Here is a 19,101-nt window from a genome sequence, read left to right as displayed (position 1 = left end):
AAAGCCACCTGTTGCTTGTCATTGGCATAGACAGTAAGGTTGCTTTACTTCTATAGTTGTCACATCATAGTGCCAACAGTATGACTCAAATCAGTGTGGGACTGAGTACATGTAATCCTATGCTATTTTTGTTTCAGCACTTGAATTTGGTCTGGTACAGTCTGATTTTTTTTTTTAATGTTTTTGCTTTAATACTGAGCAAGGTAACTTTGCAAATACTTGCCACTCGCTATGTACCTGATGGTCAATAAAAATGAAAGTAAAACAGCAATCTGTCTGGTATCTTATGCTGAAATGGAGTTGTCCTGGCTAGTGAATACATAAAATCAGGACATCTGGTCACCCTAATTTTACTTCACCACTAGTGCAGATCTGTAGCTTTTTGGCTGTTATACTTGATTAAGGGAGATAATGCATATTCAAACCAAGCCTTTATGAGGCTTTTCCTTTACCTGAATGTTTCCTCCCAGTTTTTGCCAATCTTCAGTGTAGTGTTTGCATTGCAATAATTATGGAGTCTGGAAGCATTTGCTATAAACCTCCCTTTTCAGTTTTGTCAACTCATCAGTAAATATATGCTTTCAGGTTGAAACTTAGATCTTTGCAAACCTTTTTTGGGCACTTAGCTGTTTTGATTTTGTTTGTTAATGGCTGTAGAGCATTACATAATTAATTATGTAATCATTCATGTTCAACACAGGAGAAGTTTTTGAATGGCCATTTTACTTCAGTGGGAGTCTGGTGAGGATAAGGTTTTGCAAATGATTTTAAAGGATGCAGGTAGTTGAGAAGTGGTGAACATCAAATTAATAATATCACACATGATAAATGAATAAATATACATTTAATAACTCTGTTTTGCTGGCAGGCTTAGGCATCTGTTGAATTGGAACAACTATCTTGACTATTTTTCTAAACAAAAAACATTTTAAAATGGCTTAAGGAAACCAATCTCTTCTGTTTTGCTATGGAGTCTTCCTTGTTGCCCTTTCAGTTGCTGCAGTAAAGATTGTATAATCTGTGAGAAACAATGCAGAATCATAGAATATTAGAGTTGGAAGGGAATTCAGGAGGTCATCTAGTCCAACCCCCTGCTCAAAGCAGGACTAACCTCAGCTATATCATCCCAGCCAGGGCTTTGTCAAGCCTCAGCTTAAAAACCTCTAAAGATGGAGATTCCACCACCTCCTTAGGTAACCCACCCTCCTAGTGAAAAGCTTTTTCCTAATGTCCAACCTAGACCTCCCCCCCTGCAACTTGAGACAATTGCTCCTTGTTCTGTCGTCTGCCATCACTGAGAATAGCCTAGCTCCATCCTCCCTGGAACCCCCTTTCAGGTAGTTAAAGGTTGCTATCAAATCCCCCTCATTCTTCTCTTTTGCAGACTAAACAAACCTAGTTCCCTCAGCCTCTCCTCATAAGTCTGTCTCCAACCCCCTAATCGTTTTTGTTGCCCTCCGTTGGACTCTCTCCAACTTGTCCACATCCTTTTTGTAGTGGGGGGCCCAAAACTGGACACAGTACTCCATATGCGGCCTCACCAATGCTGAATAGAGGGGAATAATCATTTCCCTCGATCTTCTGGCAATGCTCTTACTAATGCAGCCCAAAATTGTGATGCTGTGGATTTTTAAAATTTAATCCTGCTACTTGGTCTACCTCATCTTTGCTCACTGGCTGGTGTTTATGAAATATGTGCTTATTTCTGTGGTGGAAGCAGATTATATTGAAATATATTTAGTTATGAAACTGATAGCTTCAGAAACCCTTTTAAACTTCCATACATAAAAAATGACACTCCTCTTCTAGGTCCTAATCTTGCAAGGTGCAGAATACCCTTAGCTTCAGTAGGAAGTAAGGGCAATGAGAGATGGGAGTGCTCAGCCTCTCACAGGACCAGACCCTTACAGAACGCTTTCCTGGGAGACAAGCTTTGAATTCTCTTCCTCCCAGTATTTGTCTGGCTAGCAAGAGTGGCACGGAGTGACATGATTGAGATGTGGTTTTCCCTTTGTATCTGCTTCATTAGGTTCATGTGTTCGAAATGTTCTGAAAATGAAAAGTTTTTTATTTGTTTTGTTTTTTAAGTAGCTGACAAATAAAATTTGTACATCAGTAATGTACTGACCTCCAAAGCTAAGCAAAGTAATGGGTACTCAGCACGCAAACAACTAACTCATGTGCTGTACTTTAAATCCAACTGCTGGTCACTGAATATGTTGTTCTTTTTCAGAATGTCGTACCCAGGCTATCCCCCTTCAGGCTATCCTGCTTTCCCTGGATATCCTGTAAGTATGGCTTGTTTTTTAAATGCCTTGTACTTGCAATACAGGCCACCTCCAGTTTGACAGTCTCTTTTGTCATGCCATGTGTGGGGGGAATGTGAGTCATTATTTTCATGGAGGATATTATTTTTCAGGGTGGATTGATTTAAATCAAGGCAATTTAAATCATTGATTTAAATCATGATTAAAATCACCGACAATCATTGATTTAAATCAAGTTTCCCACTGATACTACTTCACATATTTCTTAAACAATGGTGCAAATCTGATCTCTAAAACATGTTAATTTACAACTCAGTACAGCATCTTACAACATCTAGGAGTGTATACTTTGTGTAAATTTTTTAGATAAATTAATAAAAATCAAGTTAGGAAATAGTATATAATACTCATTACCTGTGTCAAGCAGCAGTACATTAGGAATGGTAAGAACTAAAACACGCACAAACACAATAGTACTTATATTTTATTAAACTAAATTTTAAATGTTACATAAATGTTTCACATTTGCAATTGCAGCAATCTCCTGAGTTGCCGGCTGATGGCTGTCCTTAAACTTTTTTTTTTAATTTTCAAATTTTATTAACTCTAACAGACAAGTCATCACAACACTAAGCATACGTTGTCCTTAAAACTTCTACAGCTAGCTCTCATCTTCCCCACTCCCATTGTCATTTTTATTCATAGACTGAAACGGAAATATAGGTTTTCCTGCTTTTTCAACTCCCAGTCGATTTCTTAGCTTTGAGTGAATAATACCAAATGATGTAAATATTCTCTCTGTGCCTGCAAGGAAGCTACTGCTGTGAAAAGTTAGCTTAGCAACTGAAGGAACTCTGTTTCAAGTTGCCTGGCTAATGATTTCCACCAATTCTGGGGAGTGACTTTGTTCAAAACATCATCAGTAAACATGTACTGTTTAAATGGTTCCACTCCAGCCCTGAAATGTATTATGCCTGGCATAACTGAGGAGTGATTTTGAGATGCCTATGCCATGGCAGGAGCACCTTCTTCAGAAGTTAAGCATTTACCTTTATATCTGGGGTTGAGAATGTTCACCAGAAAATGAGGTGGAGTTAGTGCTTGATCCATTCGCTTCTTGATTGCCTACAGTTTAACTTTCTGGTGAGATATTTCTTTCTTCAGTGTCTCTTGAAGTGCTTTGCAAATTTTGACAGCATCAGCAATGCAGCAACAATTTATCTGAAGTTTAAGGCTATGGATATAGGCTTCAGTATACTGAGCATATCCTTTACATCCCTCTTTAATCCAGTGTTAGATACTTTGGATGAGATACTTCCATCAATTTTGTCACGGTTTTCTTCACAAAGTTTTATAAGAATAGGCCAGTTCTTAATACATTTTTCAAAACAGTCAACCACAGAATTCCATTCTCCATGAGGGAGAATTAGTTTGGATCCTCCTGTTCTCTTCAGTGAAACTGAAGCAAAATGGTTGTTACGGAAGTATTTTGCGACTTCAACAACATTTTCTTTTATTCCTGGAGAAGACGTAAGTAAGTCTTTGGCTAAAAGAGGCATTAAATGGGCACTGCAGCCATATGTTATTAAGAAGCATCCTTCCATTTCTTCTTCTAAGTATCTTCTCATCTTTGCCACATTTGCAGCATTGAGTGAATAATACCAAACGATGAAAATATTCTCTTTGTGCCTTTAAGACAATCTTAACTAACTCCTCTGCCTTGCTTGGCCCAGCTCCACTACCACATAGGCACAGAACAACAACAATCCTATCCAGCCTGTATCTTTCTTTGCACGTGACTTTAGTCTGCTGAGAAACAGAAACTGAAAGCCCAGAACTTTCGAGAAGCAAGAACTGGTTGTTAGGCTGGACAGAGTAGAACCATTAATTCATTTTTATGAGACGTGTAAGTGTAGGTTTAACATGTTTGTGATGAGATTTAATTGTAACTGTTATTTTTTAAATCAGAGAAATTTAGTATTTTATTGATGATTTAAAAAAAGTTTTTAAATCATTGATTTTTATCCATCCTGTTGTTTTTAGATTTACAGTCTCTGGTCTTATCCCTCAAGATGTTCATGAGCTTGGGAGCAGATAATCTAATGCAGTAAAGAATTATTTCCTTTCCAGTGAGGCAACAAAGCATGTTCCTGTAATGTGCATTCAGGGCATTTCATGATCTCATAATACAGTGGTTCTCAAACTTTTTTCTGTGGTGCCACACCTTGATACCTTTAATTACTTTTGAGGCACACCACCATATAGTCTCCAAATGAACTTATGAATATTCATGAGCTAATTCAGAACTCTTCAAGTAGTTTTTCAAAAAATTCCATGGCACTGCTTCAGCCTGATGGCACACCAGTGTGGCACATGGCGGCACGCCGGTTGACAAACACTGTCCTAGCAGACAGTTCTTTTGATGTTTGCTAGTTGGAGAGAAAGCTTAGCTCAGTTTGGTGGATTTTTTTTCTGTTTTGTTTTGTAACTTGTCGGTTCTCTTGTTGATCTTTGTTTTCCTGGATAGCCCTGTGCCTCTTGTCATGGGAGCAGTGTTTGTTCAGTAGTTTGGATCTACATTTGAATCCAAACTTTGTGATTCATCTCCCCCCCCTCTCTCTCCCCCTCTCTCTCTCTTCCCCCCCTCTCTCTCTCTAGATAGATAGATAGAAGTTCAAGGGTCTTCCGATCTAGGGTTTCGCTTTAGCCTGTTTATACATATATTTTATCGAGATCAGTCTTTGCCGGAGTTCACACATCTGATTCTGGGTCAGGTTCAGCTCTAATACCCTGTAACTCTGTCACCTGATTTTTCAGAGGTGTTGAGCAAACTGCAGCTCCCATTAATTTCAGTAAGAGCTGTGGGTAATGAGCATCGTTGAAAATTGAGCTTCTTGCTCCTACATCATGAAAACTTGTTTTTTGCTGAGGATACAGAGCAGTTTAGCTAATTTGTCTAGTTTTTTGGCCATTTGGCTGTGGGACTTCATCCCCTTGCAACTCATAAGTGGATGATCTAAGATTCCACTGAAAATTAATGGAAGGTTGGGATGTGCCGGTTATGGCTGGCACTACAGGGTTTGTAGTATGCACCAGTTGTGTTAGCAACCATAAATGGATAACCACACCCTTTATTTTTTACATATATGGTACTGAACACATTGTACATATAACAATTAATCATGGTTCGTGCATCTTATTTCAAAGTAATGGCATAAAATATCAACTTAAAGTGATCTCCACCAATTCATCCCAGTAAAACATCTCAAAATTATAAACATCAGCAATAACTCCTCCAGTTATTTTACTTGTTAAATTTATGATAGGAATAGTGTAGTTTCGGAGAGGAATCTATGCTAAAGACACACACGAGGGTAGCGGGTGAGATGGTATGGTTCTGCTGACATTGCTTGGGCAGAGCAGTGAGTACAGCCTGCAGATACAGCACAGATGGAGAAAGGAGATTTATTCTATGGTAGCAAGCCCAGATCTGCTGAGGAAGCAATTTTTATACTCCCCAGGAAGGGTCTTCAGTAGCTGCTTCTGTCTTGGCTTCTGGTTCTTCTGTCCTCTAATCCCTGTATATAGCATCCATTGTTTTGCAAGTAGGAGTGTCCAGTAGAGCAACAGGCCTTTGAATGTATAAGCTGGCCTCTTGGGGGCACAGTCCTGCCCCATTGGCCCCTTTTGTCTTGTGACCCATGGTGCCTAGATACAGAGGCCTGCTGTGGAAGTCATTAGAGTACTACCAGCAGCCTCTCTCTCGAGTTAAGAAACAGAAGAGTAGCTGAATGCTTTTAGATCAAATCTCCATTTAACAAACAGAACCTGACTTTTTCCCCAGAAAAAGCACCCACAATTCCAACTGATGCTGAACTTGTTCAGCACATGTGAAAATCAGGCCTTGCTTTTTTAAGGAAGAACTCTACTTGAGGGTTTGTTGTTGGTAAACAATCATACTATGAAAAGATATATTGGTGAGAACTATGCTTTAAAAGAACACAGCTTGAAATCTGGTCAAAATCAAAAAACGAGTTAAAAGTATTTTCAGATATTACACCTGCCCTTACATTTTCTGCCTTGTCTTGTCAATCACATTTTGCTTATTTTTAAAAAAAGCGTTTCTCTACCCACTTGCTGTGTGAAAGATTCACACAAACAGGGGAAACAGTAAAACTGACTATACCCAAAGTGCTGTCAAGATGGACAAAGTAAACAAATCTGAAAGATTTCTCTTTCAGTTATAGTAATGTTAGGCACTTCCTATAACAATAGTACACACACAGTTTTCAGAGAGAAATTTGGTTTTGTAGAGTTGATTTTGCCCCTTTAAAATAATATTAAAGATTCATAGTGTTGCAAATGGGAAATTCCTGATGACATGCATGGCATATAAGGAGTTGGAAATCAATAACAAAAAGGGAAGAGAATGAGAGAACGTTTCCAGTAGCATTACCAACTTTACTGAAGAGTTTTTATCTAGCATTATTGCTAGACATACATATTTACTCTAAAGTATACACTGAGATAAGTCAAATTTAGATGGTGAAAACACTTCATTTGTATCATGTATTTTGATCAATAAAAATTTTCAAATACATTTTGAATTCGTGTCATTAAGCATTACACTGATTTCAGAAGTTCTGACGCCATTCTTTAAAACACGGTCCATAACAGCCTAGGAAACAGAGATTAGCAGTGCAGTCTTGAGTGTTACATGGTCTTCATTTCAAAAAAGCTCAAAAACATACTTCAATCCAGCAAAAGAGGATAAAAAACAAATCTAGAAGCCTGTGGATGAATTAGCAGCATTGGAAAATTTAAGCAAGTTTGAGAACTGTCAGGTGTTGAGAACAATTCACGTGCAGCAAACTCAAGTATTGTGCATACAACATAGCAGATCACTGTCCATAAATGATAAATGAAGCTAATATGTTCAGAATGTGTACGAACAATTTTAGTGGCATTCTTTGTGCAGCTATAGTTAAGGGCTTTATCAGTCTTGTCCATTACAAACCGCTATTTTCATGAGCAAAAGCGCTGCACTGGGTTCTGAAATGCTAAAGTTTCATTCCAGAAACATGTTTGATTTCCTTATGTGAATAATTGGAAGATCTTCATTTGAGTTTTTAATGAAATGTTGCAGGTTATTCATTGTGGATTTATTGCTTTGCTAGGTTTAAAAATATTTTAAAATTTGAAATGATTGCTATTCTGCTAACTGTAAATGTTAGTTTGTTCGTTAGAAATTTACATTCTTTGAGTGCTTCATCCTGTCGATTCCAAGTAGGTGTGTGCATGCCGTATGCACAGTTCACGAGAAAGTTTTTCCTCCGTAGTACCCATAGGGTTGGCTCTAGTGCCCCCTGGAGTTGCGCTTCCATGACGTTCTATATAGGGTCCTGCCAAGTTGCCAACCCTCCATCTTTACAGTTCCTTCTTGCCGCCCGTGACAATCGCTGGAACATTGCCGCTCTTGTTTAGCAAGCGAAGCGCTTTCCCTATTTCATCTGTTCTTATGTACCTGTAAATAGTTAGTGATTAGTAATATTTGGCAGTTAGTATAGTGTAGCTTAAGTAGTATAGTGTAGCTTATTGGGTAGTTGGTTTTTTTCCCCTCCCACCCCTTGGAGATGGAGTATGCCTGGCTTCAAGCCTCGTGGGTCCTGCCAGAAGCTTATGCCAAGAGATGACCCACACTCATCCTGCCTTAGGTGCCTGGGAGAGAGACATCAGTGGGATCGGTGCAAAATCTGCAGAGGCTTCTGTCCTAGGACCAAAAAGGATTGCTGTCAGAGGTTGAAGTTCCTCTTAATGGAGGCATCCCTTTGACCTATGCAGCAGAGCCCGGCGGAACAGAAACTGTGCACCTCGGTATCGGTGCGGAGTGCACTGGTATCTGTGAACGTACCGGTGCAGAGAAAGGACTCGACACTGAAAGAGCCTCAGCCCTGGCACCAAAGGGCCTGGCACACGGAGAGCAATGGCACTGCTCCCATTCCTGCGTGCCGCAGAAGAAAATCAGGAAGATGGACAGGGGGAGCTCTCTGATGCCAAAGTCGTCGACTGTAGAGGCTAGTAAAGTGTGACCAGTGCCGGGCCACTTGAGCCCTGATCCCACTGCCTTGGCACCATTGACACTGGGCCCAAGAAGACTCTAATTGAGTCTGGACCCATTGCACTTCTTGCAGAGAGAGAGGCAAGAGGAAGACCTTCAGTTCCCCTCAAACCGGAAACATTTGAGGTAGGGAGGGAGCTTATTGAGGATACGGCCCTGTCACCTCCATCTTGCCGTGACCTGGGTCAAGATCCGGCACCAAAAAGACCTACAGTGCTGTCTAAGGGCAAGCCTGCCATGTTGGCAAGGTCATGGTCTCCCTATTGCTGCTCACCGGCACGATTGGTACCACGCTACTCTGGTCTCCGAGGAGTGAGTAGGCCCTCGCCCCCACCAGGAGGATAGAATTCATTGGGGCTGGATTCGGACCAAGCCAGAGTGTCTCCCCCTACCCCTCCACCCTGGGAGGCTTGCTTCCAGACCCTTCGGGGCCTCATAGAGGACCTGCAACACCATCCCCACACACAGCTCAGAATTGCTTGAAGTTGTTGGGGCACACGGCAGCATGCACCTACGTTGTGCAGCACACAAAGCTGCACCTCAGGTCTCTGCAAGCTTGGTTAGCTGTGGTTTACTGCCCAGCTCGACACAGCATAGAAAAGAGTCTCCCCACTCTCCTCAGTGCTAGAGCACATGAGCTGGTGGTGCAGCCCTAGCAATGTGTGGCAGGGGTTCCCTTTTTGGCCCCCCGGCCATCATTGTCTGGTGACAGACACTTTGGGAATGGGTTGGGGAGTCCACTGGGAAAACCTAAGGATACAAGGTCTTTGGTCCCAGACAGACCTTTTACTTCATATCCATGTGAGAGAACTGAGAGCAGTATGTCTGGCCACTCAGGCCTTCCAAGGTCACCTGGAAAGCAAGGTAATATTGGTCTTACAGACAATACGACAGCGATGTTTTATATGAACAGGGTGAAGCTCACTCCTCTTCCCTGTGCCAGGAAGCCCACACGCTATGGGACTTCTGCATCGCTCGATCGATAGACCTGGAAGCAGCATACTTCCCTGGAGCTCAGAACACCTTAGTCGACAGCCTCAGCAGATCTTTTCTCAGTTACGAGTGGTCCTTCAGTTACGAGTGGTCCATTCACCTGGAAGTGTTGAGCAGTGTCTTCCAGTAGTAGGGTGTTCCCCGAGTGGATTTATTCACTACGAAACTCAACAGGAAGTGCCTTCAATTCTGCCGCCGTGCCGCGCGCGCGCGCGCCCCCCCCCCCCCCCGAATTACAGCCCCGGGTTCATTGCGGACACCTTCCTCATCCCGTGGATGAGGCAGCTGTTCTATGCCTTTCTACTTGCCCCACTCATTCACAGGGTCTTACTGAAGATCAAACAAGACAAGTCGGCGGTGATTCTAATAGACCCAGCCTGGTCTCATCAGCACTGGTATACCATACTGTTCAACCTCTCGGTGGATTCCCCGATCACTGTCCCACTGCTCCCAGACCTGATCACTCAGGAGCATGGAACCTTTAGTCATCCCAACCTGGAGTCACTTCACCTCAAGGCATGGAAGCTCCATGACTAAACCCCCTGGACTTGATATGTTCAGAGCCAGCATATGATCAGAGCCAGTCAGAGAGGTACTTCTAGGCAGCAGAAACCTTCCATGAGGGCCACTTACCTTGGTAAATGGAAGAGGTTTTCAGTTTGGGTTGCCCAAAGGAATATTCAGCCCAAGTTGGTGTCAGTTCCCTCAATTCTTGATTACTTACTCCATTTAAAGCAACAAGGCCTTTTGGGGTCATCGATTATCTAGTGGCAATTTCAGCTCTCCACCTCAGAGAGGCAGGACTAACTTTCTGGTGGAGCACCTTCTGAAGGGCTTAGACAGGCTGTATCTTTCCACTTGGCAGTTGGTTCCTCAGTGGGACCTCAGCCTTGTCTTCTTGGGGCTGACAGGTCCACCATTTGAGCCCCTGGCAACGTGCTCACTTCTATACTTATCCTGGACGATAGCCTTTCTGGTGGCCATAACGTCGGCTAGAAGTTTCCAAGCTCAGGGTGCTTGCATCAGAACTGCCATGTATGATTTTCTTTAAAGACAAGGTCCAACTCCGTCCCCACCCAGCATTTCTACTGAAGGTGGTTTCCCAGTTCCATGCAAACCAGGATATCTTCCTCCCCGTCTTCTACTCAAAACCACATGCTAAGTTGAGAATGCATATTGCATTCGCTTGATGTTAGGCGCGCACTGGCCTTTTAAACCAAAAGAAGTTAAAGAACCCAGCTGTTCAGGAAGATTACACAGTTCTTTGTGGCAGTGGTGGAAAGGATGAACGGGCTTCCTGTTTCTTTCCAAATAATTTCTTCCTGGATCACCTCATGCATCAGGACCTGCTATGACTTGGTGAAAGTACCTGCCCCGAGGCTGTGACAGCTCATTCCATCAGAGGACAAGCCTTTTTGGCCTAGACATCTGTAGGGCGGTGACATGGTCCACTATCCACAGCTTTGCCACCACTACGCTATTACCCAGCATGCTAGGAGGATGGTGCTGCGTTCGGCAGGGCAGTGCAGCAGTCCATAGGTCTCTAAACTCCGACCCCACCTCCATCATTCTAGCTCGGGAGTCACCTACTTAGAATTGACATGAGCAAGCACTTGAAGAAAAAATGGTTACTAACCACCTGTAACTGTTTTTCGAGATGTGTTGCTCGTATCCATTCCAAGATCTACCTGTCTACCCCTCTGTTGAAGCCATTGGCAAGAAGAAACTGGAGAGGTGGAGAATCTGCAGGGTCTGCAGAGTGCCATAGAGGCGCGACTCCAGGGTGCACTAGAGCCGACCCTATGGGTACTACCGAGGGAAAACTTTCTGGCGCATTGTGCACGCGGCGCACGCACACACCTACTTGGCATGGACATGAGCAACACATCTTGAAGAACAACAGTTACAGAAGGTTAATACCGTTTTTTACAATTACTTCTAGGTGAGGTTGTGTAGCCTCTATATTGTCCCAACAGATTGTGAAGTCATGTAACATACTGAAATGTTTTCCTAAACATCCCACTTTGTTAGCAGGTGTTGCTTCTGCTAGGAGAGGCTTAAGTGGGTTTTGCTGATGCCCTGAAGTACATATAAGGGAGGTAGGAGCAGTTTTCTTGGCAGAAAGAATGGGTGAACTGAGTGGGTCAGAGGTAGGAACTTGTGGGGAGCCAAGCCTGAAAAGATTTGAGTAGAACTTTGTTGTTGTTAAAACGAAATCCAAGGAAATGGGTGAGTATGAACTGCACATAATGGGGGGGCTGTGTTTGCAGAGCAGTTTGGGAGTGCCACTTGCCCAGAACTGATTGGACCAGTCTGCCTTATATAGTCATGAACTACAGTTTCAGTAACTCGTGAATTACACATTTCTGAGATCTTGTGTATGGCTATTAACCCATAGGAACTCCCCTAGTCAATTTTGAATGTGCTTGTTTTAAAACCAGTATTTCATTTACTGCTTATCTTACTATGTGTGTTAAAGGTCAGGCTCATACTTAATAAGGCAAATACATTTTGATGCTTCCATATCAGTACTATTTTTTTTAACCCAGTTACAAGAGTTAAAACAAATTCATCAGTGCAGATTTTCAATTTCTCTTCTTTAAGGTTTAAGTCAGACCTTATTGTTAATTAAGTTGTGCATATTTTGGTAGCTTGAGAGAGAGTCTTTATTCCCCTGTCTTTCTCTAGCACAGTGTTCTTCATTGCAATGCCTGGGAGCCATTGGCGGCTCCCATTGACCCTAAGTGCGGCTCCCTGACTAATTGTTTGTATTCCAATACACAGTACCCATCTCTGAAACGTTGTGTGCAAAAAATGTTGTCGTTTTTTGTCTGTATGTAAACCTGCAAATCTACATTTTCAGCAATGAATATTGTGGAAAGAAAACACTGTACATTGTACAAGCAGACTCTCTTTTAGTTATGCGAGTCGCTCTATAACATTACATCATTAAGGAGCAGCAAGCAATGTGTTAATTTAGTAGTTGATGTGGCTCACATTGAAGGTTTTTTTGAAAAGTGGCCCCCACTTGAAAAATAGTGAAGATCCCTGCTCTAGCAGATACACAAGTAATCTTTCTATTACCTGTTTTCAGCCTACAGGACAAGAATCTGTTTATCCACCTGCTGGTCAATATCCTTATCCTTCTGTTCCTGGAGGCTTCCCTCCTTTGGGAGGTGGTGCATATCCTGCAGCGCCACCGAGTGGTGGGTTCCCAGGAACTGCAGGATACCCTGCACCTGGAGGCTACCCTGGAGCTCCCCCACCTGGGGGGATGCAATCTTACCCGGGAGGTAATATTCAAGAACACTATTCACAGGTTATTTCCATCGTAATCAGTCCCTGTATTTGGTTGAGAAAATACAAGAAAGAAGGTCTGTCTAGTGGTTAGTGCAGGGGAGTGGCACGCGGAGCTGCATTCTGTGGAGTAGTCAATATAATAGCATCCAACGGCCAAGAGCCCCATGGTGCTGATGCTATACAGACACAGAAAGATGCAGACGCTGCCCTAAAGGGCTTACAGTCTCATAATATAAATGGACAAAATGGTAGGGGATGGGGATACAAACAAATGCTTATTTTGTTTTTAATTAGTAAGGGTTAGAGGAAGGGAGTAGGAAAAAGAATAGGCAGAGTTTGTCACCAATGTAGTCAGGATCAGGTTTTCTTGGCAGCAGAGCAGAGGTGGAGAAAGTAGAGCTTGGTGGGAACAAGAGATTGGGGAGCGCAGTTGGGATGGAGAGAATGAGCGAGCATGCTCAGGCTTAGAGAAAAGGCAGAGGAGAGCTGTGGCGGAAGCCAAAGAGCAGCTATTGGAGAGCATGCTTAGGTGAGAACATTCAAAGGGGAAGAATCAAAAAACTAATTTAAATCAGGATATATGAAGTTCCTGATAGAAATCAGGTATGATAGAAAATCAAAGTTTTGAAAGTGTGTAAAGGTGTTTCAGCTGTTGGTTCTGGTGGTCTGTCCCTGGAACTGAGATGCAGGGATAGTCCAAGTCCGATGGATCTACGGTAGCTCCAGCATTTGGTGAAGAGTCAGGAGGCAGTTTTCCAGTTATGCCACTGACCCACTACGTGACCATGGTCAAATTGCTTAGTCTGTCTATCTGCCTCAGTTTCAGATAGTGGGGTAAGTAATTATCCTCTTGCTATTGAATCTTATTTAATAGCATATCAAATGCTTTAAGCTCTAATCAAAGACTATATAAATGTATAGTACTAGAATAAAATTTTTCCCATATTTCATTAGAGAAAGGGCTTTAGGGTTGCTGCTGTGTATTCAGTGTTTAGAGCCTTGTCATCATAATTAGCAAAACTTTTGAATGTACGTATTATTCACCCCTCTTTTCTTACCTCATCCCCATTTTAAAAAAAAATTTAATTCTCATCTGTACTAGTCGTCAACTTTTATTGTATTCCTAGCCCATGTGGTCTGGGTAAACATTTACTCTTTCTTGTTTCCTGCTCTGTCTCTCTGTCTCTGAGCCAAACTCTGCCCATCAGTTTTTGAATAACCAAACAGAATATTCAGGAGAGTCCCCCTCAGCCACCCCCTCAGTGCTATTGCTTCTGTCTGACAATTACCAGAGATCAAACTGCCAGGTTTAGAAAGCAAACATACATGTGTTTTCCCAAGTCTAACATTATTCCAAAAGGAAAAAAAATGTTTCTCAGTAGGTGCATAGACTTATTTCTAGAGGAGATGAAAGTAAATCAGAAATGTTAGGATTATATGCCTCTTCTGTTCCAATCCTGTGTCTGAAATCATGAGGCAGGTATAGTAGCTTTTCAAATCTTTGTATAAATTCCGAGGATATTGTCTTTTTGTGTCCAAAGATTTTTGGTTACAGTTGCATTGCCCAACATCCTAATCTGTTTTTATTAAAAATCAACTAAAATTTAAATGACCAAAAAAACTTTGATCCTTTTTTTTCTCTAGCTCCTACAGGTCCTGGGTTTGGTGTCCCCCCTACTGGATCTGGCTTTGGTGGTTATCCTCAACCTCCATTTCAGAGTTATGGGGAAGGTGGATCAGCACAAATGCCAAGTAGGTAGTTTGGGGGGGGGAGGTCCAAGGTGTGCACGTTCATGAGTACGTGCATCCCAATCAGATACCAAAAAAGTTATTACCTAAGAGATGCACCAAGAAATTCTAGGTTAAGAGACTGAAATTATGCCCTCAGCTTCCTCTGTTGTTCCTAGCTATTGTAGTTTGTATGCTGTGTACATCCTTATGAAGGACAGACAGCACTTGATGACTTGTAAGACCAATGAATGATTGACAGGAGAACTCAAATCTAAATAAACATCCTGTTGCTGTTTAAATACTTTCATATAGCATTTGGGATGCTGTTACCTCTTGATCCCAGCAGGCCATTGATGAATTGTGAAAACCAGACTGCACTAGTGATCAGTGCCTGTAATCAAAGGTTTCTGCATAGCCCAGAGAAATATGTGCAGAGAGAGTAAATCTCTATGCCCACACTGAACTGAGCATTAGGGGGTAGGGTAAAGTGGAAAGGAATGTAATTCAGATGCATAGAATCATAGAAGAGTAGGGTTGGGAGAACCTCAGGAGGTATCTAGTCTAACCCCCTGCTCAAAGCAGGACCAACCCTAATTAACTCATCCCAGCCAGAGCTTTGTCAATGCAAACAATGTGTGTCAAGGACATTTTAAGGATTTTTCAGTTGCCAGCCAGGATTTCTCTCTCCCTGAGTATACTTAAGAGCAGCACTTAGAAGAAACGGAGAGTGACGACAGCTGCCAGGGCCTGTTTTAGGCCTTGTCTACACTAGCACTAATGCTGGCAAAACTTTTGTCGCTCAGGGGTGTGGAAAAAAAAACCCTGAACGACTTAAGTTTTGCCAGCATAAGTGGTAGTGTGGACAGCACTGTCTGCAGGAGATGCTGTCAGCAGGAGACATTCTCTCGCCGCTTGATTAGGTGGTTTTATTATGTTGACGGGAGAGCTCTCTCCCATGAACATAATATGGCTACACCAGGTCAGTTTCCTGGCTTTTTTCATAGGGAGCAGGGGTTAGAAGGGAGAGCTTTCACTAGCTCCTACAGCACTAGTAAAATTGTTTAGCATTCATGATATTGCCTTACCAGCGTGTGTACTGGGGCACTCCTTTGGCTTATCTGCTATTTAGCCATTCCCATTGGTTCCGCAGGAGCTACAGTTTGCTGAGTATCATAGGCCACTTCCTATATGAAAACAGAAATGATGTACGCAAAGTTGATAGATGTGTAAAGTGATGCATGATGCTATATTAACTCTGTTTGTTTGTATTAAGAAATAACCTGTTTGTTTGGCCTTGTTTTAAAATGTTCCTTTAAGTGGGATACCCTGGTGGACAAGCACCTTCCCCAATGCCTAGTCAGGTATGTATTGCAGTTCTTTCATAATGAAACTGAGCAGTACTTTCGTTTTCATAGGGAAAATGACAGTAGTGTTTTGAGGATGACCATGTAAAATACTGTCTCTTTACAATAGTTCTATGTGAGAGGGTAGTGAGTAGAGAAAGGGAGATGTTGGCAGTAATTCTGCAGGCAACTGTTAGTCTGTTCAGCAATAGCCCTTTAGGGTATTGTGCATAACATAATATCAGGAGAAGAACTGCTATGAGAGGATACAGTCCTATATACTCAAAGACATTGGCTAGGAACCATGTAAGATGGATTCTTTCTGCAAATCCTGATTATTACTGTGTACGAAATCCCTGCAGTGTGTGTCCAGTGCTATTTTCGAATAGCACATGCTTGACCTTTTTTACTTGGGTATAAAGGTCCAATCTTGGTCAGTGTTGCCACAGACTTCACTGGATTTGACCGCAAGTTTTCAAATTAATGGCTTCTTTTTAATTTCCAATTACATAATGTTTCTAAATCAGTTATCACATCAGTTACTTGTATAAATTAATAATTTAATACAGCTTTTGGGGCAAGTTCTGCTGGTGTGAGAGGTATAAATTTGTCCTACTGTGTCAAACAGCCTTGCAAAATGGCTAACTTCCCTTCAGTGGAAAAGCACTTTCCTTTCTTTAAGGTTTTATCCTTTTGCACTGCCAATAATACAATATAGCACAGCTGGGAAGTTGAAATAATTTATAGTCTTACTATTATACACAATGCAAGGGAAGGAAAAAAATTGTAGAGACAGTCTGAATTAGAGCCTTGCAGTGGGACTGGGATCCTGCAGGTCCCACAGAGCCAAATGCCATAATAGTGGAAACGGGTAAAATGTACTTTGTGGGCAGGATTGGGTGGGTAAAAAAACTAGACTGTGGTAATTTGCAAGAAAACAAAATGCAAGTTTAGCTACATCTGCTGTTTAAGTTGACCTTATCCATCATATGAGCCTCTTTTTTTAAAATTTATTTCTATCAAAAAACCTATTGCTGTGAGTGGTTTTTCCATTAAATGTTTTTCAAAGAGCAATAATAATTCTGACACATAAATAATTTGAATGATATGTTTAAAAATGCTAAAAATGGTGCTTAAGTTTAAAAATTAATTTTTTTAAAAAACAATTTACTTTTTGTAATAATTTTAAAAAAATCTACATCTTTTAAGGCAAAATTGTGGTGCAATTTGTTTAGATGTTCTATATAATATACACTTGACGACAGTTTGTCAAATAGAATTTCAGCAATGTAAAGCAAGCTTTTTTTCTTTTTTTTTTTTTAAGAAAGTTTTTAATACTTAAATTTAAGTGAGGGATAGAAAAAGCGTTAATGTCCATGATAGGATTTAAAGTTGTTTTTTTACATGGTTTAAGCAAGATTTTTTACACTAAAAGAATAAAACAATTGTCTGAATTCCATTTATTTTTATGTCTCTATATCTATATATATATATAATATTAAGTGACCATGTTTTTGTTTTAGTAGAATGTGGGAATCTCTCTTGTGGAATTTGTGGGATCTAAAAATGCAAGAAACCATGCTGGAGCGATGGGAGAGGGTATTTAAAAAAAAAAAAAAATTCTATGCAGGGCTCTAGTATGGGACTTCAGATAAAATGTCTCAATCTTTTTATCATCCCAGCAATTTGGATGTAACTTGAAAAGATGAGCATGAAGTTAGTATTCATCTTCTAAACCTTGTTGTCTTTTAGTGCACAAATCTGAACTAGGCACCCAAATGAACTCCAAACCAGAACAGATTGTTAGACAAAGACCCCACCCCAAAGAGCTTACAAACTAGACTAGAAACATGACCTGACAAGTGAGAACCGGGAAGGGGACAGCGGGGTTGTACATGGTTACATATATAAGATTATTCAGACATCTGGTCTCTTAGATCATATGGTAATATTTAGAAAAGAAAAACAAAGCATAGGCAATTTATTGATCAGATTTATAATCTGACTAGATTCTGCACCATGCTAATATTTAATGAAGCGCTGAACAATAGGATTATAAATGTTTGTAGATTTTTAAGACCAGAAGAAGAAACCATTATGGACATCTAGTTTGACCCATGTAACACAGGCTACAGAATTTTATCATTAATCTGTGCATAAAGTCTATAGCTTGTGGTTGAGCTAGAACATATTTTTTAGAAAGATAGCCAATCTAGATTTCAAGACTTCAAGTAATGGAGAAACCACTACATCCCTTGGAAAGCTGTTGCAGTGGTTAAATACCTTCATTTAGAAATTTGCACTTTTGTCATTAATTTATCTAGCTTCAGCTTCTAGTCATTGGTTCTTGTCATGCCTTTACTAGATTAGAGTCCTCTTCTATCAGAATCTTTTTGCCATATAGGCAGGGCCCCCACATGGGGGGGGATGTGGGTGGTGGGAAGGGTACACTTTACTGGGGCCCGGGCCAGGCTTCAACCCCCATTATGGGAGGGGGCCTGTGTTAAAAGTTTGTACTGGGCCTGAAATAATTATGCTTGGGCCCTGCATATAGGTACTTATAGACAGTGATTGAGTCGCCTCAAACCTTCTCTTTCAGAGGCTAAATAGATTGAGCTTTGTTCAAGCCTTTTTTATAAGGCACATTATCCAGACTTCTAATTGAAGTAGCTCTTTTCTTAATCCTTTCCAGGTTTTCAACAGCCTTTGAAAATAAATCAAACAAAAGTCTAGGAATTAAATAATAATGAACTTTTAACTGCATGTGAGGCTTTCCTCTCTTCCCCAAGATTTATAAACTACCACACCACACTGATGATGTGTGTTGCATCATTAATTCAATGGTTTTATTTTGTGTACTTTTTCTTTCCCATGAAAGGAGAGGCTGTACTTGGGATCTCCAGAAGGTGATTTGCATGAGTGTGTGAAATGCTTCATTTCTTCACATAAACAAAAGAACAGAGTTTTAAATAATTCTTTGGAAAACAATATTCTTTAAAAATCTGATTAATTGAACTTGTGTGCATGAAAAAAAACAAGCATAAGACTCGTACCTGCCTCTTGACACAATAAGTGTTTATTCCCAAGTCTGCACATTTTTGTACTGAAATGTCTGGAGCATCATATTGTTAAAAGGTGGACTGGCGCATAATGCAAAGTAAATGCTGTAAGCAGCATGGTGTCTCAAAACATACTTTCCAACAGCATGAGAATAATACAGAAAATATTTCTTCATCAATGTGTACCCCAAGGGAGTATGGAAAATAACGTGAAACACACTACTTGAAAATACATCCACATTAGAATAGGGAGGACAGTGAAATATAGTAATCCCACTAAAGGTGTTCCT

General features: G+C 41.0%; 1 protein-coding gene across 2 annotated transcripts in view; it reads left to right on the top strand.

Annotated features, from left to right (window-relative positions):
• ANXA7 (annexin A7) overlaps positions 1-19,101 on the top strand; it is a 41,730-nt gene that overhangs the window by 4,393 nt on the left and 18,236 nt on the right. For both annotated transcript variants that reach the window (XM_067538109.1, XM_067538120.1), the window contains exons 2-5: positions 2,234-2,288; positions 12,473-12,671; positions 14,323-14,430; positions 15,727-15,770. In XM_067538109.1, coding sequence (XP_067394210.1) covers positions 2,235-2,288; positions 12,473-12,671; positions 14,323-14,430; positions 15,727-15,770 — 405 coding nt within the window. In that variant the 5' untranslated portion in view covers position 2,234. The remainder of the gene's footprint in view (positions 1-2,233; positions 2,289-12,472; positions 12,672-14,322; positions 14,431-15,726; positions 15,771-19,101) is intronic.

Source organism: Emydura macquarii, unplaced genomic scaffold, assembly GCF_026122565.2.
Source record: "Emydura macquarii macquarii isolate MOO-44397 ecotype Brisbane River unplaced genomic scaffold, CSIRO-AGI_Emac_v2 contig_67, whole genome shotgun sequence".
Classification (NCBI taxonomy): Eukaryota; Metazoa; Chordata; order Testudines; family Chelidae; genus Emydura; species Emydura macquarii.
The sequence above is the reverse complement of the archived record's forward strand: the minus strand, read 5'-3'. Positions and strand labels throughout refer to the sequence as shown.